A 23511-nucleotide genomic window follows, 5' to 3' on the forward strand; every position below is an offset into this window, starting at 1 on the left:
TAATTTTTGTATAGAAAACCAGGTATGTAAAATGTGATATTACCTGAGCTAGTCCTGCAATAGAGTGCTCTAGCTGATACAAAATGATTAGCTACTTTATAGCAATGAATGGATTTCAAATACTATTAGACTCTCCAGCATCTGCATTGCTTGCATCTTAAAACAATTATCAAGATTTAAATGTCCAATAGTAGATGGCTAATGTAGTGATCGACTATATGGTTGTTCTAATAGAATACTGAATGTTCTATTAAAGTGGTAGCTTCCAATGACCTTTAAACTTTAAAAGTCAAGGATTTCACCACTTCTTCGAAACCTCAGATGTTCTTCTGGATCTTCCCCTGATTTAAAGCTCCGAGGAAGACAGTTTGTAAAAGTAGGAAGCCTAAGGAAGGAGGCAACCCACCAAAATCATTAAAGATCATTGCACTGAAAATTTCATCTCTTCCAGCCAGATGGTTAGAAAGGTCGTAGCTCTTTCAAATTTGGTGTGTAGAATACTTATACATCCAACTTTATTACCAACTTATGTGATAGGATTGGCTTCTCTTCTCTTGGCTGGTAGAGCACCTCGAACGAAAAAATTTCTCGACCCATCAGTAGAAAATCAGCCTTTGTGGAAAACACAGGCAAAGTTTTACTCACTTCTATGCATGGTTTGGTAGACCAACAACACTTGATATCACACTCAGAATCTGGGAGCTCTGGACGTCTTCTTTGGAGCGCACGGAATAAAGATCTATCACGTGAGATATTAAAATCCGCGTGTTGCTCCAACAAGGGAACTCAGTTCCAAACCAAGGGTGGTATTAGTGATGGGGCACTAAGGGTAACATACTATGATAGTCAGGGATTTGTTTCTTACAACTTCATTTTTCACGTTGCGGACCCTAACGTAGCTACATAACAGTTTTTATAGCTATATCAAAACAATAGTGTAGAGTAGCTCACCTAATATCGGACGGGCTCCAATATCGGACGCTATTTCTCCTAAACTACAATGAATATTCAAACATTCTGCACATCTCCAAGTAGGCCAATGTTTCATAACTTGTGTACCAAGTTTCAGATCTCTCGGGTTCTTGGTCTCGGTACAGCAGTCTTTTGAAGACAAGTCTGAATTATACGTAAAATCGGAAAAAACGCTGAATTCAAGGACAGCCATTGTTTGCAGATCACACTTGCATTAAATCAAAAATTGCATACCTTCAGATTGTAGGGCTACTCATTTACTTTCTAAATATGTATGGTTTATTTCATTTAAAGTATTGTACTGATGAGTTATAGACCAAAGAAAAGAGGCTGTCACTGGAGCAATAATCGCCCTAACTCAAAATTGTAATCAATGCTTTGAAAATATTTTAAAGTGGATAATTGCATACAATTAATCATTTACAAGTTGTCAAGCAACTTTTCCAATAAATTCACTGTCCTCCAGACTTAAAGTATTACAGGAATACCAAAACCCTCTAATAGAGCAGTCAAATACCCTAATATAACAGTCACCAATTTTTTGCAAAAAGGTGGTGTAAATCAATTCTACATAATGCTGATATGCTTAAAATGTGGTTCTACGTACTTTTTGTTTTAGAGTTTTAGGCTTTCAGCTGATGTGATTGACTTTTTAAGTTAGGGTGTTTGACAGCCATATTAAAGATTTTGCTATTTCTGCAGTCATGTCTGCAGTATTATTTTTATGTCTTTATAGTGTTGGATTTGCAGGAACTAGTGTTTAACAACTTTCAGTACACAATCGAAAGCAATCATCCACCTTGTATGCATTTTCAAACCATTTTTTCTGATTTTGAGCAAAAATAGCTAGGGCGATTATTGCTCCAGTGACAGCCTCTTTTCTTTGGTCTATAACTCATCAGTACAATACTTTAAATGAAATAAACCATATATATTTAGAAAGTAAATGAGTAGCCCTACAATCTGAAGGTATGCAATTTTTAATTTAATGCAAGTGTGATCTGCAAACAATGGCTGTCCTTGAATTGAGCGTTTTTTCCGATTTTACGTATAATTCTGACTGGTCTTCAAAAGGTTGCTGTACCGAGACCAAGAACCCGAGAGATCTGAAACTTGGTACACAAGTTTATGAAGCATTGGCCTACCTGGAGATGTGCAGAATGTTTGACTATTCATTGTAGTTTAGGAGAAATAGTGTCCGATATTGGAGCCCGTCCGATATTAGGTGAGCTCCTCTATGTGTGATTGAATTGAGTACAAGAAGGAATGTAAGTCATAATAAATATTACATACAGTACATAGATACTAAATAAAAATTCAATAACTCCAGAATGTGCTGTTCTATTAGACAAAATAAATTTGCATTAAGTCAAGGTACAGTATATGCAGGATTTTGAGTCATTTTCACATTTCTGTCATTAATGATATCTTCATAATAGTAAATTTCCCTACCAGCTCCTCCTCCTCCTCCAGGGTTAGTTGTCATAGTTTGATATGCTGGGTTATCCTCCACCTTTACTGTACCAGCTGTTGAGACTGCATAGGCTGGATTGGTGTCCATTAGTACTTCATCAGACAATGGAGGTTGCACACTTTCATGTGTTGGACCAACAGCATGCATCTCTACTGTATAACCTACAGAGAGGACAAATAGTACAGGCTGATCAGTTACTTTCTGTTTTAGTCTAATAGCTGAGGGTACATGCATTGCTGAACTGTGTGGACCATACAGTGCTCCCTCGATTATCCGAACCTCTATTATCCAAACACTTGGTTATCCAAACAGTAGAAATGACTTCTCTATTAGAATATTTTGTATAGGATGTATGTTCTATTACAGTATGTGAATAGGGCTCTGTATATAAATAAATGGGCTTTGATTATCCAAGCATGTCTTGGTCCAAAGAGGGTCAGAAAATCAGGGGAACACTGTATTAATTCTACTGTATTACTTAGAAATTGTAAAGTTACATAGAGTACTGTACTACATTAAGTATGCACTGCTGCTTACACTACAGCAAAATTGAATCTTGGTGTATAGTTAATATGGTTACAAATAGCAGCCGATACTCTTCTAAGAGCTTCAGAAAATAATATTTGAAGCAATAAATTAGGAAAAGTCTTATTTATTGCGCTATTACAAAAAACTAGTTCTGTGGGCTTTTGTTGACCAATAGCGGTTGAACAACAAAGTGTTGAATCTTTAGATAGGACACAGCATTATCAACCTTATGTGAATTATTACATGTTCTACTGCACAATGCTAATACAATGGTGCACAAGTGTTGTACTGTATGTGCGTACAGGAACTAACTTTTCTTGTTATTTTTTCTACAGCAACAGTAGATCAGTATAATAATCGCCACTACTACTATTATAGCAGCACATATTCCTCCAACTACTATTCCTACAATAGCTCCAGAGTTGTCACCTGATCCTCCTGATCTTCCTGCATTACGATTACATAATTATTTAGATACAATTGACTATACAATAATTATATACAATAATTATCTAATCCAAAACAGCTAAGCTGTAAAAAAAGTGTGTGGCCCTCAAAAAGGCTATGGTGAAAAAAGATGTGAAATCCAAGGTGGCGGCCAAGAAATGGCTGTGATGGTAGGTTAATGGTAAAAATTTTAATAACGACAATTCAGGTGAATTTTGGTGCCGCTTGGTCAATTGGCACAAAATTCACCTGAATTGTCGTTATTAAAATTTTTACTATTAACCTACCATCACAGCCATTTCTTGGCCGCCACCTTGGATTTCACATCTTTTTTCACCATAGCCTTTTTGAGGGCCGCACTCTTTTTTTACAGCTTAGCTGTTTTGGATTAGATTTCACTTCTTTTTGTATTTGTATACCCCAAAGCCGGCCTATGGCCTGCTTTGGGACTTTTTTAACCTATCTTTTTTTCTTTACCACAGGAAGAAGAAAAGATGTAGCAGATGTACCTTAAATATTTCTGATTTTATCAGTAAATGTACAAATTATATATATATAATACATATATTTATTACAGAACTGTCCATGGTGGTTTCTTTGTAACTGAACACTCTTCAAGGTAACTTCTTCTAGCTGATCTCTCTACAGGGTGATTTGTTTGTAGCTGAACTATCAACAAGGTAACTTCTTCTAGCTGTTCTCTCTACAGGGTGATTTATTTGTAGCTGAATTCTGTACAGGTGATTTTTTTGCTGCTGAGTTCTTTACAGAATGGTTTCTTTGTAGCTGAACTCTCTACAAGGTAACTTCTTCTAACTGATCTCTCTACAGGGAGATTTGCTTGTAGCTGAACTCTCTACAGGTGATTTATTTGCAGCTGAACTATCTAGATGATGGTTTCTTTGTAGCTGAACTCTCTACAAGGTAATTTCTTCTAGCTGAACTCTCTACATGGTGGTTTCTTTGTAGCTGAACTCTCTACAAGATAACTTCTTCTAACTGATCTTTCTACAGGGCAATTTGTTTGTGGCAGAATTTTCTACAGGGTGATTTCTTTGCAGCTGAACTCTCTACATGGTGGTTTCTTTGTACTGTAGCTGAACTCTCTACAAGGTAATTTCTTCTAGCTGATCTCTCTACAGGGTGATTTGTTTGTAGCTGAATTCTATACAGGTGATTTTGTTTGCAGCTGAGCTCTTTACAGAATGGTTTCTTTGTAGCTGAACTCTCTACAAGGTAACTTCTTCTAACTGAACTCTCTACAGGGAGATTTGTTTGCAGCTGAACTCTCTTCATGATGGTTTCTTTGTAGCTGAACTCTCTACAAGGTAACTTCTTCTAGCTGAACTCCCTACATGGTGGTTTCTTTGTAGCTGAACTCTCTACAGGTGATTTGTTTGCAGCTGAACTCTCTACATGATGGTTTCTTTGTAGCTGAACTCTCTACAAGGTAACTTCTTCTAGCTGATCTTTCTACAGGGTGATTTGTTTGTAGCTGAATTCTGTACAGGTGATTTGTTTGCAGCTGAGCTCTTTACAGAATGGTTTCTTTGTAGCTGAACTCTCTACAAGGAAACTTCTCCTAGCTGATCTCTCTACAGGGAGATTTGTTTGTAGCTGAACTCTCTACAGGTGATTTGTTTGCAGCTGAACTCTCTACATGATGGTTTCTTTGTAGCTGAACTCTCTACAAGGTAACTTCTTCTAGCTGATCTCTTTACAGGGTGATTTGTTTGTAGCTGAACTATAACTTCTTCTAGCTGATCTCTCTACAGGGTGATTTGTTTGTAGCTGAATTCTGTACAGGTGATTTGTTTGCAGCTGAGCTCTTTACAGAATGGTTTCTTTGTAGCTGAACTCTCTACAAGGTAGCTTCTTCTAGCTGATGTCTCCACAAGGTCACTAGTTTGTAGCTGAACTTTCTACATGGTGGTTTCTTTGTAACTGAACTCTCTACAAGGTAACTTCTTCTAGCTGATCTTTCTACAGGGTGATTTGTTTGTGGCTGAACTCTCTACAAGGAAACTTCTAGCTGATCTCTCTACAGGGAGATTGGTTTGTAGCTGAACTCTCTACAGGTGATATGTTTGCAGCTGAACTCTCCACATGATGGTTTCTTTGTAGCTGAACTATCAACAAGGTAACTTCTTCTAGCTGATCTCTCTACAGGGTGATTTGTTTGTAGCTGAATTCTGTACAGGTGATTTGTTTGCAGCTGAGCTCTTTACAGAATGGTTTCTATGTAGCTGAACTCTTTACAAGGTAACTTCTTCTAGCTGATGTCTCTACAGGGTCACTAGTTTGTAAATGAATTCTCTACATGGTGGTTTCTTTGTAACTGAACTCTCTACAAGGAAACTTCTCCTAGCTGATCTCTCTACAGGGAGATTTGTTTGTAGCTGAACTCTCTACAGGTGATTTGTTTGCAGCTGAACTCTCTACATGATGATTTCTTTGTAGCTGAACTCTCTACAAGGTAACTTCTTCTAGCTGATCTCTCTACAGGGCGATTTGTTTGTAGCTGAACTCTCTACATTGTGGTTTCTTTGTAGCTGAACTCTACAAGGTGATTTCTTCTAGCTGAATTATCTCTTTCTATAGTTGCATGAATTCCCCACAAGGTAACTTCTTCTAGCTGATCTCTCTACAGGGTGAATTGTTTGTGGCTGATCTCTCTACAGGGTGACTTGTTTGTAGCTGATCTCTATACAGGTTACTTGTTTCTAGCTGATCTCTTGAATTCTCTTCACGGTGACTGCTCTATTAGGATGACTGCTCTATTAGAGTATCTCGATCTCGCACTTGCTACATCAAGTTGGATTTCGTGTTATAACTCTGTGGCTTTAAGTCTGATTCTTCTACACCATTGAAAAGCCTTTCTAAGATGATAACTCCATCTGTACAGCAATTTTCAAAGCATTACCCCAAGCGGTTTATCTGGTAGGCGTGGCAAGCAGTCGTTTTTTATTAGCTAATCTCGATTGTATAATTGTTACACACTGTTGGTTTTTTTGTTGTATCTTCCTGGTTTTTAGCTCGATTTCTTTCAAACCACAAAAGGTTTGAGGTTCAATAGTTAACCTATTCACCCACCGATTTTCAGCTTCTTCCCATACGCGGTTTACCCTGTAGGCGTGACAACATATTGGTGTTATTTTTCGTGAATAATCGCTCATAACTCTTTGCCTGTTTATCGTATTCCAGCCAAGGTTGGTAAAGAGATGCGGCTTTATACCCCCCTTCTGTGTGCCAAATTTCAAGGCGATCGGATATGGTGTTCGCGTTTTATAGCAGTTTTTGTAAGTGTGCGAAAAGAGGAAGAAAAATAGGAAGAAAAAAAAAACCAAGAAACTAAGCCAACTTTTGAAGTGACATATCTTGGGAACGCTCAAAGCGATTTCGCTCAAATTTGGAATGTGGAGTGCTGAAGGTGGAGGGAGTGTCCACAGCAAAAATCGTCTTGTTTCATCAAGGCAGCACAGAGCTACGGAGGTGCGAAAATTACGTTTTCTTTCTTCCTGTCAATATACTCACGGGTGTTACGCGCCGGCTTCTTGGACCGCACAACACATTACCGTGTGTCTTGATATACAGTTGGAACCTCAGTTATCCGAACTCCTTGGGACCAGGGTGGTCCATAAGCAGTGACTTAGCCAGGCCTGGTGGGAATACTCAACACACACACACTCACCCACACATTTCACCACATGCAGCTAACTAGCACAAAAAGAGAGTCCATCCTTAGTGGACCCTATACATACATACATTTGGTTTTAAAACTGTTTCAAAATTGCATAAATATATCTAGCTAGTTAAAAGCTACGCTGCTGTTCCTGCAGCTTATTTCACTAGTCTAATGCTACTGCATGAATGATATAAAAGCTACAAATTCAAGCTAACTTTATTACACCTCGTTATCTTGGTCTCTTTTAACTCATCTGTACTTGTACACAACTCTTTGTACTCCAGCCTGACTCAATTCAGCCACTAACTGCAATTTTTGACCTCCAACCAACTTAGCACCAAAGAATTTATTTTTCGTCTATCATTTTAGGCAACTTCACCCTGTCAACAAAAGAAATCTGTGCTGTTACTCACAATCCAGTCTTCCAGATGTGAAAAAAAAACAGGATTCCTCCTTCCTAATTTTTGTCTTCCCTGCCTAAAATTTAGATCACATGATGCTGTGTATTGAATAGAAACAACCAAAACTACTTGGATCACATAATGTGATTATTGAACTAATCAATATCAACTGCTGATTTACAAAGAAAACATCACGCTTCCAAGGTATGCACTGCTTGTCTGTTGTTCGTAACACCAAAAACAAGCGGGCGCTGTTTTCCTAGGAAAATTTGGGTGGGAACATGCCCACCCAGGCCCACCCTTGGCTAAATCACTGTCCATAAGTTTGAAAAGTCCATATGTGACTGGATTTTGGAAAAACGATCCAAATCGCACATTAGAAGTTCCGAGATAAACGGTTTTAAAGAATTGAAGCCAACATAACTCTCCAAGGATAGCAAGCACGCGTATGAAATTTACACAAAAGATGCGTCAATCTGTTACCTTTCAAGCCACTTCCAGTACTTGTAGCTGCTTGTACAGTTTCCCGCCAAATAAGATAGAAAATCTGAGCAGTTGGACGAGCGAACTAGTATCACGAGCGCTCACAAAGGGGTGGAGGTTGGGGGGTGGCGGGGAGGGCAAAAGTTAGACCTCAAAATGGAGGCAGACCACGATTGGAGTCCAGACACGAGATTACAGGGCTGTGCTGGCTCCTTAGTGGCTGATATGTAGCAAAATCAACAGAGAACACGTCTGGCCAACATTATAAGGCTGTCCACCAGTAAACCACTGGCTCTTGCCAAGCCAGGTCATTCACAAGGCCTGAAACCGCCATTTGAGCACTCCACACCACCCAGAAAAGACGTGTGTAAAAACCAGCCTCGTGTAGTTTGAGTAGTGCTGAGGGTCAAAACTTGTAGTACGATAGTGTAGCTATCCACTGGTGGTGTTAGTTTGATTTTGCCTGAGGTGCGATTTAGATCGGTTCTGTAAAATCTGGTCACATATCTCAACAGCATAAAAAGTACTTTTTAAAATTTCAGCATTATCAACCACCCTAATAGAACGGTCACTACTCTAATAGAACAGTCATTTCTGTAGTTTGGTTAACTGAGAATACAGATAAGTGGGGTCCAGATAACTGAGGTTCCACTGTAGTGGTTTCAAGTGTGTAGCATAGACTGAAACATGCATGTGGCATTTGTGCCACACAGTAAAGTGCACATTTCATAATATTTTCATTATTCTGCTGCAGCAAAAACATGAACAGTCAAACAACTGCAGTATGGTAGATAATGGCTATCAAAGGTACTAACATATTATTTGCATTCAATTTCTATTATCATGCAAAAGCCTTCTCCTTGATCAAGGGATATACTGTAGGCCATTGACAAAGCATTTGTAAATAATAAGTAAGGAAGAAAATCCATCCCTCCTGGAGGAAGACTGAGTATGGCCCCGACTAAACATGGGTTACCTGCAGTTCAAATCCTGGGGTTTAATAATTTATAATCTCAAAACTGGATGATATTCCTAATAACTAAGTAATTGAAAATTGGTATAAGAGACCAGCTTGATTGTTGACAAGCACCAATCCCTGCATATATTTTATGACTATAAATTGCTCAAAATCTTGTAAGCTTGTTGCAAACCTGTTGGCTATGCTATCATCCTTCTAGTACAGTATGTTAATGCTAATGATTATATACTTTACACTAATCAATTTGTTGTAAGAATGGAAATACAACTAATTAATATGATCAAAACAGATGCTAAAATGATCAAAACACTCTAATAGAGCAGTCACCTGCATTAAAGTACTAATAGAACAGTCAAGAGTGTCTTATTAGTTATCCGAACTGGGACATAATATTGATAGCTGTGAATTGATGGACTATAGCTGTCATATATTAAGTATATAGAATAGCTAAGTCATCAATTAGCTACTCCTTTGAAACCATAAATGTGACCGGATTTGACAAAACCAGGCTTCCACACACATCCAATTCTTCGACTTTAATTGCTAGTAACTTGACAACGCAGTATGCTATTGCCCTACAATTTTCACACAATGCTCTCATTGCTTTATGGAATAACAAGTCAAAATTTGAAACTGATAGCTCACTTTCATACTGAATTATTGTCCTTCAAAGTCGTAAATTTGGATGTGTGTGGAAGCCTGGTAATATTCAACTACTATGTATACTGGTATTTAAAAAAAAAAATGTTAAATCAAAAAATGAAGTAGGAATGTATGTAACAAATTTAGTGAAACAAGAGATAAATGATGGTATTACAGCATAGTCCCTACTTTGGCATTGAGTAAAATAATTGTTATAGCTAATGTGCCAAAGTAGGGACTTTCTCACTGAGCTATGCTGTAATACCATCATTCATCTCTTATTTCACAACCTTTTGTTGCATAGATACCTAAAAATAACAATTATTAAAATATTAGTTAGTTTAGTGTTTTGTTGTTGCACAGCTATCAACAAAATGTAACTAGTGACTGTTCTTCTAGAATATCACACTTTACAGCCTTCTCACAGGTCCCTAGTGGGATAGCATTTAATGAATAAAAATATCATGCATGACTGTTGTACTAGAGTGACTGCTGTATTAGAGTATATCTCAAGTCATCCAAGAGGTGTGCAGCTAGCTAAGGGGTGAGGTCATCTAGTTTATTTTTAAGTAAATAGCTAGATTGGTAAGAGATGTGATCTCTGTATTCTATCGCTATTAGTCCACCTAGATCTTTAATTGATGGATGTGGTTTCCAAAATTCAGTCACATATAGGCTGAAATTTATTTTATCCTAAAATAAATTCAGCCTATATGTGACTGAATTTTGGAAAACCACCCTTATGGTAGTGCCTGAAACAATTATTATTTTTGAAAGTAGCATGATGCTGTTACTAGCAGAAAGCACTTTTCAAATATTTCTAAAAATTGTCTTGTAATTCAGGGTATCTATGGTTTAATTGGGTAGGAATTTAACTTATAATGAGCTAAATATTTGATGTGTCAAATGCGCCATAAGGGTGATTTTCCAAAATTTGGTCACATAGCGTGAATGGGATCCCATCACAAACTTGCAGATATCCAGCTAGTATATCTCTTATAGTAGTGCTGGGACTGAAACACTTCTGAAATCCAGTTCTGAAATAGTTCTGTGGCATCTATATACATAATATGTTGCTCACAGAAAGTGTTGATATGGAAAATTAATGCTTTAATATAGTTTCGTTGGATGAAGAAGATAAGCATTCTAATTGAAGATAGGCACAGAGGGCCTACACTCGTCAGAACCCCAAAAGGCACATCCCACTGGGGAGTTTGTTAATTGATTGATTGATTGTCACATAAAATGGTGGCTGTGCACTGCTTCGTTAAGCCTCTAGCCTTGCGACTGTGGTCAGTGAGGCAGTGAGACTAAAATTCGAGTTTTGGCGATTTAAAATTTTTTTTCTATATCTGGTCACCTGTAAGAGTTTTGTTATATTTAATGTTTTTTATATATTATATGGACTAGTACTATTCCGTAAAGGTGATTTTCATCACATAAAATGTCTCAGATGATTTTTAAAGGCGGAATTTTGGGTGGCGCACAAAATTTCAGGGCGATCCCTACTTAAACGGTGCTACCATACCATTTGATAAAACATTTAGTTAACTGATATTTGTATGCCTAGAGTATAGCAAAAACTGCACCTATTGTTTTCCAGGGTTATATTACCAGCACCCTTTTCCACCACCCCTAGCACTAAAGATGTTAAAAGTGGCAGACATACACTGACATCAAATTTCAATCAATGAGTTGTGGCCACCTGACCCTCAGCTAGTGCAAGGTAAACTGCTCCTAGTGAAAGCAAACAGCCCTGATGTGATCTAGCTCCTATCAAACACAAAACAGCAGAGTGTAACAAAGAATAGTATTTAAAAAATTGTTAATTTAAAAATGAATTAGGGATCTATGCAAAGAAAGTAGTGAAACAAGAGATGAATGATGGTGTTACAGCATAGCTCAGTGGGAAGTCCCTTCTTTGGCATTGAACAAAATAATAGCTAATGTGCCAAAGTAGGGACTTTCCCACTGAGCTATACTGTAACACCATCATTCATCTCTTGTTTCATTACTCTTTTTTGCATAGATCCCTACTTCATTTTTAAATTAACAATTTTTAAAATACTGGTATGTTTAGTTTTTTTGTTGTTGTGGTACAGCTAGCTACAATGTAACTTGTATTAGTCCGCTTGTATTTTCCGCATCTGTAGGTATTGGAAAGGCAGATAGCTACCATCACTTATAAACATCTTGCCCATTTGCTCAGTGAGAAGTGGAGTTCCCCGTATTCTGTGGTTATGGGCTGTAGTTTGGAGTTCTCCTTGCTGCACTCTTCAGTAATGTGTATCAGGGGACCACATTCTAGATTCAAGCATCCCTGTGTGCCTCCAGCTGTTGACCTTGCTGTGGCTGAGGGGTACCTGTCTCCTTTAGAGCAATAATACTAATTTTATATTGTGTTTGCTTCTTTTTTTATAAAAATAACTATGTCTACCATAACAATGTAACTGGTAACTGTCCTATCATACATGACTGCTGTATTTAGAGTGACTGCTGTATTAGAGTGACTGTTGTATTAGACTCATTTACAGTATTATCTTGAGTCAGCCAAGGTGTGTGCAGCTAGCTAGGCGGTCTTGTTTATTGTTAAATAAATAGCTAGCTAGATTGTTAAGAGGTCGGGTCTCAGTACTCTTTCGCTATAGTCTATGTAGATCTTTATTTGGTGCGTGGTCGCAAACCTATTGCGAACCGGATTCCAATCGTAAAGTTGCAGATATCTAGCAAGTGTACCTCTCATAGTAGCACCAGGACTGAAGCGCTTCTGAAATAATTCTGTGGCATCTAAATATGCTGCTGAAAGAAACCGTTGATATGGAAAATTAACACCTCGATATGGTTTCGTTGGATGAAGAAGAAGACAAGCAGCCTGATTGAAGATAAAAGAAAAGACAAGGCACATGCAGAGGACCTACACTTGTCAGAACCCCAAAAGGCACATCTCACTGGTGAGTTTGTTATCATGATGTACACCCTGTAAAATGGTGACCGTGCACTACTTCGTTTGGCCTTTAGCCTTGCGACTGTGGTCAGGCAGTGAAGCAGTGAGACTAAAATTGGAGTTTTTGGCGATTTAAAAAAATTTTATATCCAGCCACCTGTAAGTGTTTTGTTGTATTGAAACTATATGACAACTCCTTCTGAAGAGAGACAAGGTAAGCAAGTCTTGACAACTCCTTCTGAAGAGAGACAAGGTAAGCAAGTCTTCTGTAAAATACAGCAGCAGCATGACCCATACCACCAAATGTTGAAAATACAAGTGGGGTAAAACTGCATCTATATTGTTTCTAGATAAGAAGTCATACGATGGGAGTATGCATGCAGCACTAGTATGCTTGTCAAGATAACAAGAGAGAGAAGTTCCCATGACTGGTTATTATTCCCATTGCTGGTCATGTCATCCTTCCCCATTGGAGCCATGCACCTACAAATACTGCAGCTACCACGTACATACCCTTTATTTTCCTCAGGTTGCAGGTACAACTTCCCGCATCTAAATGCAAGCACTGTAGAATCCTTTGTAAATCTAGAGTACATGAAAAAGTTTGGAATTTTCAACTAGATTAGGGACCATAGCACATCGATAAAAGTACTGAAACAAGTTGGAGTAGTCCATGACAGTAAAACAATAAGAAGTGTTATATCCCAAGATACCACAACGGAAATGCACAGTAGGGATATAACACTTCTTATTGTTTTACTGTCATGGACTACTCCAATTTGTTTCAGTACTTTTATCGATGTACTATGGTCCCTACTCTAGTCGAAAATTCCAAATTTTTCATGTACTTGTTTGTAAACGTTTTTGTAAATAATTATTTTATTATGACTGGTGAACACATGCACTCCCATTTGAAATGGCACCCAGCTATATCAATTATCGTCTGAAAAGTAAAATATTCATTACGTTTCATTGTCAGCTATGTTCAACCCGTTACACAGCATTTTGATTCAAGAACTTTTCTGGAAGCACCTCTACAATCTACGCATACCAAAAGAAATGGTGCTGCGCCCCAATTTTATTAATTATCGTCTCAAAAGTGAAGTATCTATTACGCTTCGCTGTCGGATATGTTCAACCCGTTACACAGCAATACGAATCAAGAACTGTTTGAAAAGCATCTCTGCAATCAAAATAGTCACTATAATTATATGAAAAATATGGATGATTTCCGTTCGAAGGGAACCCATCACGTGCTCGTGCCAAATCGACGCCTTTCCCTGTCAGCAAAGATGAATGGGACACAAAGGAGTACACTGGTAAGTCCATGAAGAATACATTGTATGTAATGCGGTATGCCAAAAGGCATCTGTTGGGCTGAAGCGATGTCGAACAGTGAAAAAAATCAAGCCCGTAGCCTTAGCCGTTATTGAGTTACGCTTGTCTGAAGGCATCAGTCAGTCAGTCAGTTACTTACTTACTCAGTCAGTCAGTCAGTAGAAAATTCCATCAAAAATTTTTTTTTTTTAAATTCTGTAACAATTTGTTGAAAACGTTTCGGGTCAATCTGAAAGCTTGTTTGGGCTTAGTTTTACCTCACCAATACTGCTTCATCATCGTACAGGAAAATGAGGCTGGTTTTTGGGATATACTATTTTGTGTGCCACACCTACTCCTTTGTGGTCCCTACTACACATGAATGTTATATGCATGGCTTCAAGGGAGTAGTTAACCTTCAATGTTTGTAATTTATATAGTATCTATGACAGCTATAGTCCATCAATTACCAGGCTTTTATGTAATGCACGTCCCTAGCTGCATAGTGGAATAGTTGGGTGAAACATTCTTGACTGCTCTATTAAAGTATTTTACTGCAAGTGAATGCTCTATTAGAGTGTTTCGATCATTTAGCAAAAGGATCCAAACAATGCTGCAAAGAAACATTGCGCTGTAAAATATAACCTATAGCCGACATGTATATTGCATGATCACCTTATCAGGTATTTTCTGTGGGTCGTTCCTGTTCCCACTTTCCATTTCCGTCCCGTTCCCATTTTCTTCAAATTCTACTTACCCGTTTTAGGCCATGCCCACAGTAGACTGAGGTTTTAGGTTTCGTTGTAGTACCAGCCACTTATCTCAACTGTATAGCAGTAGCAAAATGTACTTAAAACTTTGTCAACATGACTTGTGGCATACATATAACTTTAACAGAATGAGTTGTATATCAATGATTATGTCACTAATATGATGCATTTAATAATGATGTTTTTAGTGTTATATTAGAGTATATTGAATTGGTTATTAGTATTGGCTAATTGTGTTGCTTAAAATCAGTTACTGCTAATTTCGTTATTGGTGCAACACTAGTCTACAAAACCACAAAGGTTTAGTTATATGAAATACACCTTTTGTGAAAAGGATCAAGATCTAAGATGTGTACCCTAAATGTCAGCAGTCATAAAATGATAACATTATTTACATACCAGTAGTAGATGATCTTGTGGGTGTTATCGTCATTGTTATAGTTGGTGCTGCTGTAGTGTAACAACAAAAGATCAGTATTTGAAATTTCATTGCATTGCTGAATACATGTAAATGCATTGCTGTCTATCATGAGGAAAGAAATGTCAGTACCAGGTATTCATCATTTACAATCAAGAACAATTAAGTTTTGGAATTAATAGGGGTGTTAAAATTAATTGGTATATACCTTTATGGATTGCCACTTTGGGGTAGCTGCTTCTAGAGTTTCCCACCAAATAAGATTAAAAATCTGGGCAGTTGGATGAGCAAAGTAGCATCACGAGTGCTTACAAAGGATGGAGGGTGGGTGTGGAGGGGTGGGCAGCGACAGACTTCAAAATGGAGGCAAACCACAACTGAAGTCCAGACATGAGATTACAGGGCTATGCTGGATTCGTAGTGACTGATATGCAGCAACATCAGCAGAAAAAAACATTTTGCCAACATTATCAAGCCATCTGCCAGTAAACCACTGATTCTTTCCAAGCCAGGCCCCTCACAAGGCCAACTACTATTCGAGCATTCCACACCACCCAGGAAACATACCTGTTAAAACCAACCTTGAAGTAGTTTGTGTAGTACTGAGGGTCAAAACTGGTAGTACGATAGTGTAGCTATCCATTGGTGGTGTTAGTTTGATTTTGCCTGATATGTGCTTTGGATCAGTTTACAAAATCTGGTCACAACTAATATTGCCATTCTTATTACTTACTCCTGTGATAGTGATAATTTAAACCTACAATTGCAAAATCAGCATTATCAGAGTATATTAGTGCTAAGCGATAGTAAAAGTTTTACTATCACGATAGTTACTCATTAAATATCGCGATAGTGAATACTATCCTGATAGTTTATGAAACACTTTGCTCTTAACAAAGTCTTAGTTGTATAGCTATGATTTGCAGTCATATAGAAAGTTATTTTGCATGCACAGAACATTTATTAATTAACTGTGTGGGCAGCCGATGATTATGTACTTTTGGTTACAGGCCACTCCTTTGTAAGAAAGCTGGTAATACTAACTGTAAAACAGTATAGAAGGGTTGTTAATACCATTTTAATGCAGATCTGAGCTTATCATAACTATCACGATAGTGATATCCCTACTATCGCGATAACGATAGTGATTTACTATTGCGATATATTGCACTATCGATACTATTGCTCAGCCCTAGAGTATATTATGTATTAAGTATACAAAAACGTTGGAATTTTCAACTACTGAAACAAGCTGGAGTAGTGCATGATAATTTAATCACATAAGAAATAAGAAGTGCTATATCCCTACTGTGCTCAAGATACCATAATAAAAATGCACAGTAGGGATATAACACTTGTTATTGTTTTATTGCGATTTAATATCATGGACTACTACAGCTTGTTTCAATACTTTTTATCGATGAGCTATGGTCCCTACTCTAGTTGAAAATTCCAGATGTTTAGTGTACTTGTTTGTTAACTTTCTTTGTAAAATAAAATTGTTATGACTGGTGAACCCATACCACATCAAAAAAAACAATGGTTCTACAAACCCCAGCTATCAATTATCTTCTGAAAAGTGAAGCATCGATTACGCTTCATTGTCAGCTATGTTAAACCTGTTACATAGCTGACAATGAAGCGTAATCATACAAATCAAGAACTGTTTGAAAAGCACCTCTGCAATCAAAGTAGCCATATTGATAAATACAGATGATTTCAGTTATGAAGGGAAGCCATCACATGCTACCACCAAATCAACGTCTTTCGCTGTCAGCAAAGATGAATGGGGCACAAAGTAGGACATTGGTAAGTCTATGAAGAAGGCATTATGTGTACTTTGGTATGCCTAAAGGCACATGTCCGGCTGAAGTGACGTTAAACAGTGAAAAATCAAGCCCGTAGCCTTAGCCATTATTGAGTTACACTTGTCTAGCTGAAGGAACCTCAGTCAGTCAGTAGAATATTCTGGTTCATACATTTTTTTTAAGATTCCATGGCAATCTCTCAGGTCGATTTGAAGGCTTGTTTGGGCTTACTTTTACCCAACCAATACTGCCTCATCATCGTCAGGGAAAAGCGAGGCTGGTTTTTGAGTGATGTTTTTCATGGGCCACACTCAAACCGTTGTGGTCCCTAGTATACAGTATAATAATAGTAGGGGTTTTCCCACTGAGCTACGTATGCTGTAATACCATCATTCGTTTCTTGTTTCACTACTTTTTATCACTTGAATCCCTACTTCATTTTTTAAATTAATATACTAGTGTCACTGTTCTATTAGGGTGAGACTACTGTATTAGAGTATCTCGAATCATGCTTTTCACTATTTCATCATGCTAGTATTATGAATACAGCTAGGCCAATAGTAACGGGGTGTGTCATCATGATAGATTGTTAAGAGGGGTGTTCTCAGTGCTCGATCATTGTTAATCAACCAAGATCGCGTTGCGTTGAACCTACCATATTGTGAAATTACAGGTAGCTATCTAGTAAGTGTAAGGGCTTAAATCGGTATGTGGCATCAAAATACGCTGCTCAAGGAAAGTGTTGATAGGGAAAATTAATATATATATACGTACCTTGATATGGTTTCCTTGCATCATGAAGACAACCAGCCTGATTGAAAATAGAAAGGGAAGACAATGTGCAGATGGCACATACTCATCGGAACCCCAAAAAGCTCATCCCACTGATGAGTTTGTTATTGTGGCATAAAATGGTAGTCATGCACTGCTTCATTTGGCCTCCAGCCTTGTGACTGTGGACAGGATGTTAGGTAGGCATCCCTACTTAAACAGTACGGTATATTTAATAGTTATACCACGGCTGCAAGAGATTTTGCTGATATATACACCCAAAGCCTGAGGGCCGCATATGTCAGCAAAATTCCAAGCAGCTGTGGTATAAGTGATATATATCACTTGGGGCACACTCACCTAATAGGTGAAAGAACTAACGAGAACTCATCCCGTTTGTTTTATACAGTAGCATCTGAAAATCGATCGTGGTTTTAAAAGCGTGGGCTAATAGCCATCAAAATGTTGTCCATACGTTAAAATGTCATTAATACGTTATTATGCTTCAACACGCTATGTTAAAAAACTTGCGATTGTGGGATTGAATTTATATTGTTATAATTTTTGTACTAAGTTAAGCCAACTAACTTCACTATTGGGACAGTAAGTAAGTTGTTAAGTACTTAGGACTGTAAGTTACTAACCTATTTCAGCATAGCAGTAGTAGTTTTTCTGTTCTGTGGTCTGTTGAAAGGCTGATACGCGATGGGTAGAAATACGCACCACGATCACCCAAACAATTATTTTGTGCCTTCATTATCCTTTACTAACAACCAACTAGTCCATCTTAGAGAATATACTCAGTTTAGCAACCACTACAAAATCGAGTCCCACAATGCAAAGCTCTATGTCGCTCAATATAACGAGTCAAAGCGTATCGTTTCTTTGAACTGGCTGGGCATCAAAGTCATTGGCAAACCGCTTTCCCATGATATTTCCTTGGAAATATCTTGATATTGCCTGGGGAATATGCTAGTTAAACACCGAGCGGTGCCTTTGAACGCCCACGCTAAAGTGGTATATATATGTAGTTTTTAAATGAAACCCATATCCGCATTGTGTGATTTATCAAATTTGTCTGAGAGTGTACCACCTCACATACTTACATACCAACTAACTAAATTCCATGTACAAGTACAGTGCACTATACTACTCCAAATGTATCTACTACATATACACATTAAGAAAAAAATTAAAAATTAATTGTAACAGCTAGAGTGATAGATAACTCCCTTACTCATTATCATTGCTGTAGTTGATATAACTACTGGACAAGCTGCAACAGTAATAGTCTCCATATGAAATCTGGGTCCATCCAATGTTCGAACCATCATTACATCATTTGTAATTATCCCACCGGCTACAATTGAGTATGTCTCCTCACATACTAGACCAGTAACAGTCACTGTAGCCATACCATCCATAATAGTGGCTGAAGCTGAGGTAATGATAATGTACATTTAGTAGCAGTACACTGTAGGTCATACATGTACCAGACATAAGTATTTTGTACTAAATCATAAGGGTAGTACATACGTTTCACTTTACTTTACTTTAAAATGTACATCACCCCATGCCTCATATGTACAGTACGTGTATGGATGTTCACATACAGTGTATATACATGAGCTACGCACAAGAGTTAGGGCATCAAAAATAGTATGCTGTATACACATACACTGTACATTCTTGAGTAGCAAAACAGTAGACATTATTATTTAAACACTGTAAAGTTTGTATGTATATACATGTAACCATGTTACATATCCATGTATTACATGTAAATGGTAGTACTAACTTGACTTATACTACATACACTGTACAATGTATCACTTCAACACTCAATTGTAAACATTCACCCTGCATGTACTGTAAGTACTGCATATGTACATGTACATATACAAATATGTAAATACCTGAAAGAGTACTGTCATCATTATGAGCAATCACTTCACAATAATCAGCTGTACTACTAGGTCTAATATCACATTCAACTTCTACATTATAAGTCTCTGCTGGGGTATCCTCTTCTAGTAGCATTGATGTGGTGCCTTCTACTACAGGGGACACTGTGAAACAGACAGATGTAAGTACAGTGTATGTATACAGTACAGTACATATGCTAGGAGGTGTAGTTGGGCATTTAGCTTTCCTTCAGATGATATTTCCCTTACTGGGAAAGTAATGTGTTAAGTGGTATCATATATATACAGTAGTACTAGCTATCTTGCCCTTTAAGATAACTATGTATGCAACCATTTCTCTGCAAAGTCATTAGAATGGATACAAAATTACATAACCATCTGAAGGTACAATGTAGCAGAGCTCTCTCTTGTTTCTAGCTGATCTCTCTATAGAGTTATAACTTGTTTGTATAGCTGAACTCTTTACAGGGTGGTTGTTTGATTGGTTGCTGAATGCTCTACGTGGTGACTTGTTTGTAGCTGAACTCTCTACAGAGTGACTTACTTGTAGCTGAACATTGTATAAAGTAACTTGTTTGTAGCTGATATCTATAGGGTAGCTAACTTGTTTATACAGATGAACTCTCTTCTGGGTAGTTTTTTTGTAGCTGAACTCTCTAAACAGTGACTTTTTTGTAGCTGAATTCTCTACAGTGTGACTTGTTGTAGCTGAACTCTCTACAGGGTGACTTGTTTATAGCTGAACTCTCTTCAGTGTGACTTGTAATGTTCTGAATCTCTACAGCGATATATTTGTATAGCTGAACTCTCTACAGGGTGACTTGCTTGTAGCTGAATTGTCTATAAGATTAACTGTTTGTAGCTGAGCTCCCTACAGAATAATTTGCAATGTAATATAATTCTATAATGGAGTAATTTTTAAATGTAGCTGAATGCTCTATTAGGGTGACTGTTCTATTATAGTATCTCGATCTCCCATTTGCTACACGTAGTTGACTTTCGAAATCATAACTCAGTGGTTTGTAATCCGATTCTTCTATACTGCTGCAAGGACTTTCTAAGATAATTATTCCAGCTATACACCGATTTTCAGCTCATTGCTCTAAGCGGTTTGCCTAGTAGGCGTGAAAACTAATACTTTTTTATTCATAAAAATCGATTGCGTAATTGTGACACAGGTTGGGTTTTGTGTCATATCTCAATGGCCTTTAACTGGATTCCTTTCAAACCACAAAAAGGCACTCCTACGATAGTTACTCCATCTACATAGCAATTTTCAGCTCGTTTCTTCAAAGGGGTTTATCCTGTGGGCGTGACAGACCTTCAACCTTATTTTACGCAAATTATCCGTCTTGACTCTGTGAATGTTCATCTCACATCCTACAACACTTGGTACTGATATTTGCCTTTATGAGCCCTTTAAGTATACCAAATTTTAGCTTGATCGGAGTACGCATTTGCATTTTATGGCAGATTTTGTAAAGTGTGCGAAAGAAGAAAAAAAAAACCAAACTTTGGCCGCTCGTATCTCGGAAATGGCTGGAGCAATTTTCTTCAAATTTGGAATGTGGACTCCCCTACTTGGCCGGCACTTCTGTAGCTAATTTGGTTTAAGGGATCACGAAGTTGCAAAGGTGTGAAAACTGCATTTTCTTTCTTCCTGTTAATATACTCACGGTGTGGTGCGCCAGCTTCTTGGTTGTGTATCTAATCCCTTTTTATCTCATAATGTCAGGAGCGTAGCTAGCTTTCAGGAATGCCCGGGTACAAGGTCTGACTGTCCCCTTGCAAACTATTTATCAAGTAACGCGGGCCCATCTCTGTAGACTCTTTATTACACATTTGCTTTCGAAAAACTGTTTAAAGTGCACTACTGATATACATGTACCTAGCTAGCTACTATGATACACTGCTGTTTGTGCAGCTTATTAGACTAAGATACTACTGCATGAATAATATAGAAGCTAAAACTAAACAATGATGGGCTAACTTAGCCTCCAGCTCCAGCATCAGATTTCTTTTTCGCTCCTCCGTCTGCCTGTGACACATTGAGCACTTTATAAGCATCATAATACTTCATCAGTGACAACTCCAGCCCCAGCATCGACTCCTTTTTCAGTTTTCTGTCTTCTCTACTTGCACCGAGGACTCGACTTGCCCTCATTGAGCGCTTTTGCATAACAAGCTTTAAACAATGCCGCGGATCCTCTTGAGTCCTGCCTCCAGTAAGACGGGAACCACAACCGACTGGGAATTGGCTGTTGTCCGTCTTTCATCAGTCTATACCATTAGATGTCTAACTACTTTATATCTGAGTAGTGTTGTCCACTGAGTATTTTGACTCTTGACTCGCGCTCAAATCTTAAAATGCTATCACGTGATGCTGGGCATTACATAGAAAATTACTAAATTGACGGAGGAATCTTCACAAACTCAAGTACACGTGATTTTTTGATGATACTATTATGGAAAGTATTACAAGGAGCTCCAAAAAGATAGCGAGTGTATTTTTTGGTGTGTATTAATTACGGGTGCGCCCAGGCGGGGGGCGCCGCTATCATTAGGGCTTGCTACCCAGGCACCAGCAATGATTTCCCGGGCCTGTGCCCATGCAGGCCCAGGTGTAACTACACCCCTGCATAATGTAGTTACATAAAATAATCATGAACCACGGGACTGTAGTTTACTTTTAGTATAGACACTGTACAAATCAGTTTCCCTGCCTTTCCTACAGTTTAGTGCTGCAATTCCAAAACTACTCACCATAATCGACAGAAATTTTGGTGAATCATTTCTTGGACTATGCAGAGAATGCTGAGAAAATGAAAAAAAAATCAGATGTTGTGCAAACTAGGCGGGTTTTTGCTGAGATGGTCACATATACAAGACGAAATCAAGACACACGGTATGTTGTGCGGCCCAAGAAGCCGGCGCGCAACACCCGTGAGTATATTGACTAGAAGAACGAAAACGCAATTTTCACACCTCCGTAGCTCTGTGCTGCCTTGATGAAACAAGACAATTTTGCTGTGGACACGTCCTCCAACTTCAGTACTCCACATACCAAATTTGAAGGAAATTGCTTCAAGCATTCCTGAGATATGCGACTTCAAAAATTGGCTTACTTTCTTCGTTTTTTCTTCTTATTATTATATATCAAAGTGTGTGAAAATACGAAGAATAAGAAGGAAAAAAAAAGCGAAGAAATAAAAACAAAATTTTGGCTACTCATATCTTGGAAATGGCTACGGCAATTTTCTTCAAATTTGGTACGTGGGGTTGCCTACCTGGCGGGCACCTCTGCAGTGAAACTAGTTTCAGTTGGATGAAGGATCACGAAGCTACAAAGGTGTGAAAATCACGTTTTCTTTCTTCCTGTCAATGTACTCATGGTGTGGGGCGCGCTGGCTTCTTGGGCCGCACAACACACTACCGCATTTATGATTATGATTAAATACGGGTAAAGGCAAAGCCTGTATACTCAATCAATGCATTATACAAAAGTAAGTGTGTCTTGATAATCAGCCTTCTTAACATCAAAATACGTGTGCATGTGATTGATAACAACAATAATGAAATTAGAGGTGGTGGGGTAAAAAGAGATGCAGGTGGGGATCAGAAATAATCAATGAAGTTTTCCTGGCCTAAGAAGAAGAAAAGAAACAAAAAAAACAAAACAAAATTATGAAGAAATGAAACAAAATTTTGACCACTCATATCTTGGAACGACTATGGCGATTTTCTTCAAATTTGGATTGTGGGGTGGCGTACATGCCAGGCACCTCTGCAGCGAAACTGGTTCCAATCGGATAAAGGATCACGGAGCTACTAAGGTGTGAATTATTATTATTACTAGGACCGGGTCACATATAACCAAGTACATATGTCATAGAAGTAATCCACTTTGAATAATACAATGCCATTGATTTGTCATGGTTACATACATA

General features: G+C 38.0%; 1 protein-coding gene across 4 annotated transcripts in view; it reads right to left on the bottom strand.

Annotated features, from left to right (window-relative positions):
• Positions 1–2208: 2208 nt before the first annotated feature.
• LOC136247066 (mucin-22-like) overlaps positions 2209–23511 on the bottom strand; it is a 31983-nt gene continuing 10680 nt past the window's right edge. Inside the window, exons 5-9 of one of the 4 annotated variants that reach the window (XM_066038678.1) lie at positions 19556–19708; positions 18877–19077; positions 15042–15092; positions 3287–3412; positions 2209–2607 (exon numbers count right to left, since the gene is read on the bottom strand). In XM_066038678.1, coding sequence (XP_065894750.1) covers positions 2342–2607; positions 3287–3412; positions 15042–15092; positions 18877–19077; positions 19556–19708 — 797 coding nt within the window. In that variant the 3' untranslated portion in view covers positions 2209–2341. Of the gene's footprint in view, positions 2608–3286; positions 3422–14547; positions 14699–15041; positions 15093–18876; positions 19078–19555; positions 19709–23511 lie in introns of those variants that run through there. The other 3 variants (XM_066038677.1, XR_010697059.1, XM_066038679.1) reach the window with 3 other exon arrangements.

Source organism: Dysidea avara, chromosome 2, assembly GCF_963678975.1.
Source record: "Dysidea avara chromosome 2, odDysAvar1.4, whole genome shotgun sequence".
Classification (NCBI taxonomy): Eukaryota; Metazoa; Porifera; class Demospongiae; order Dictyoceratida; family Dysideidae; genus Dysidea; species Dysidea avara.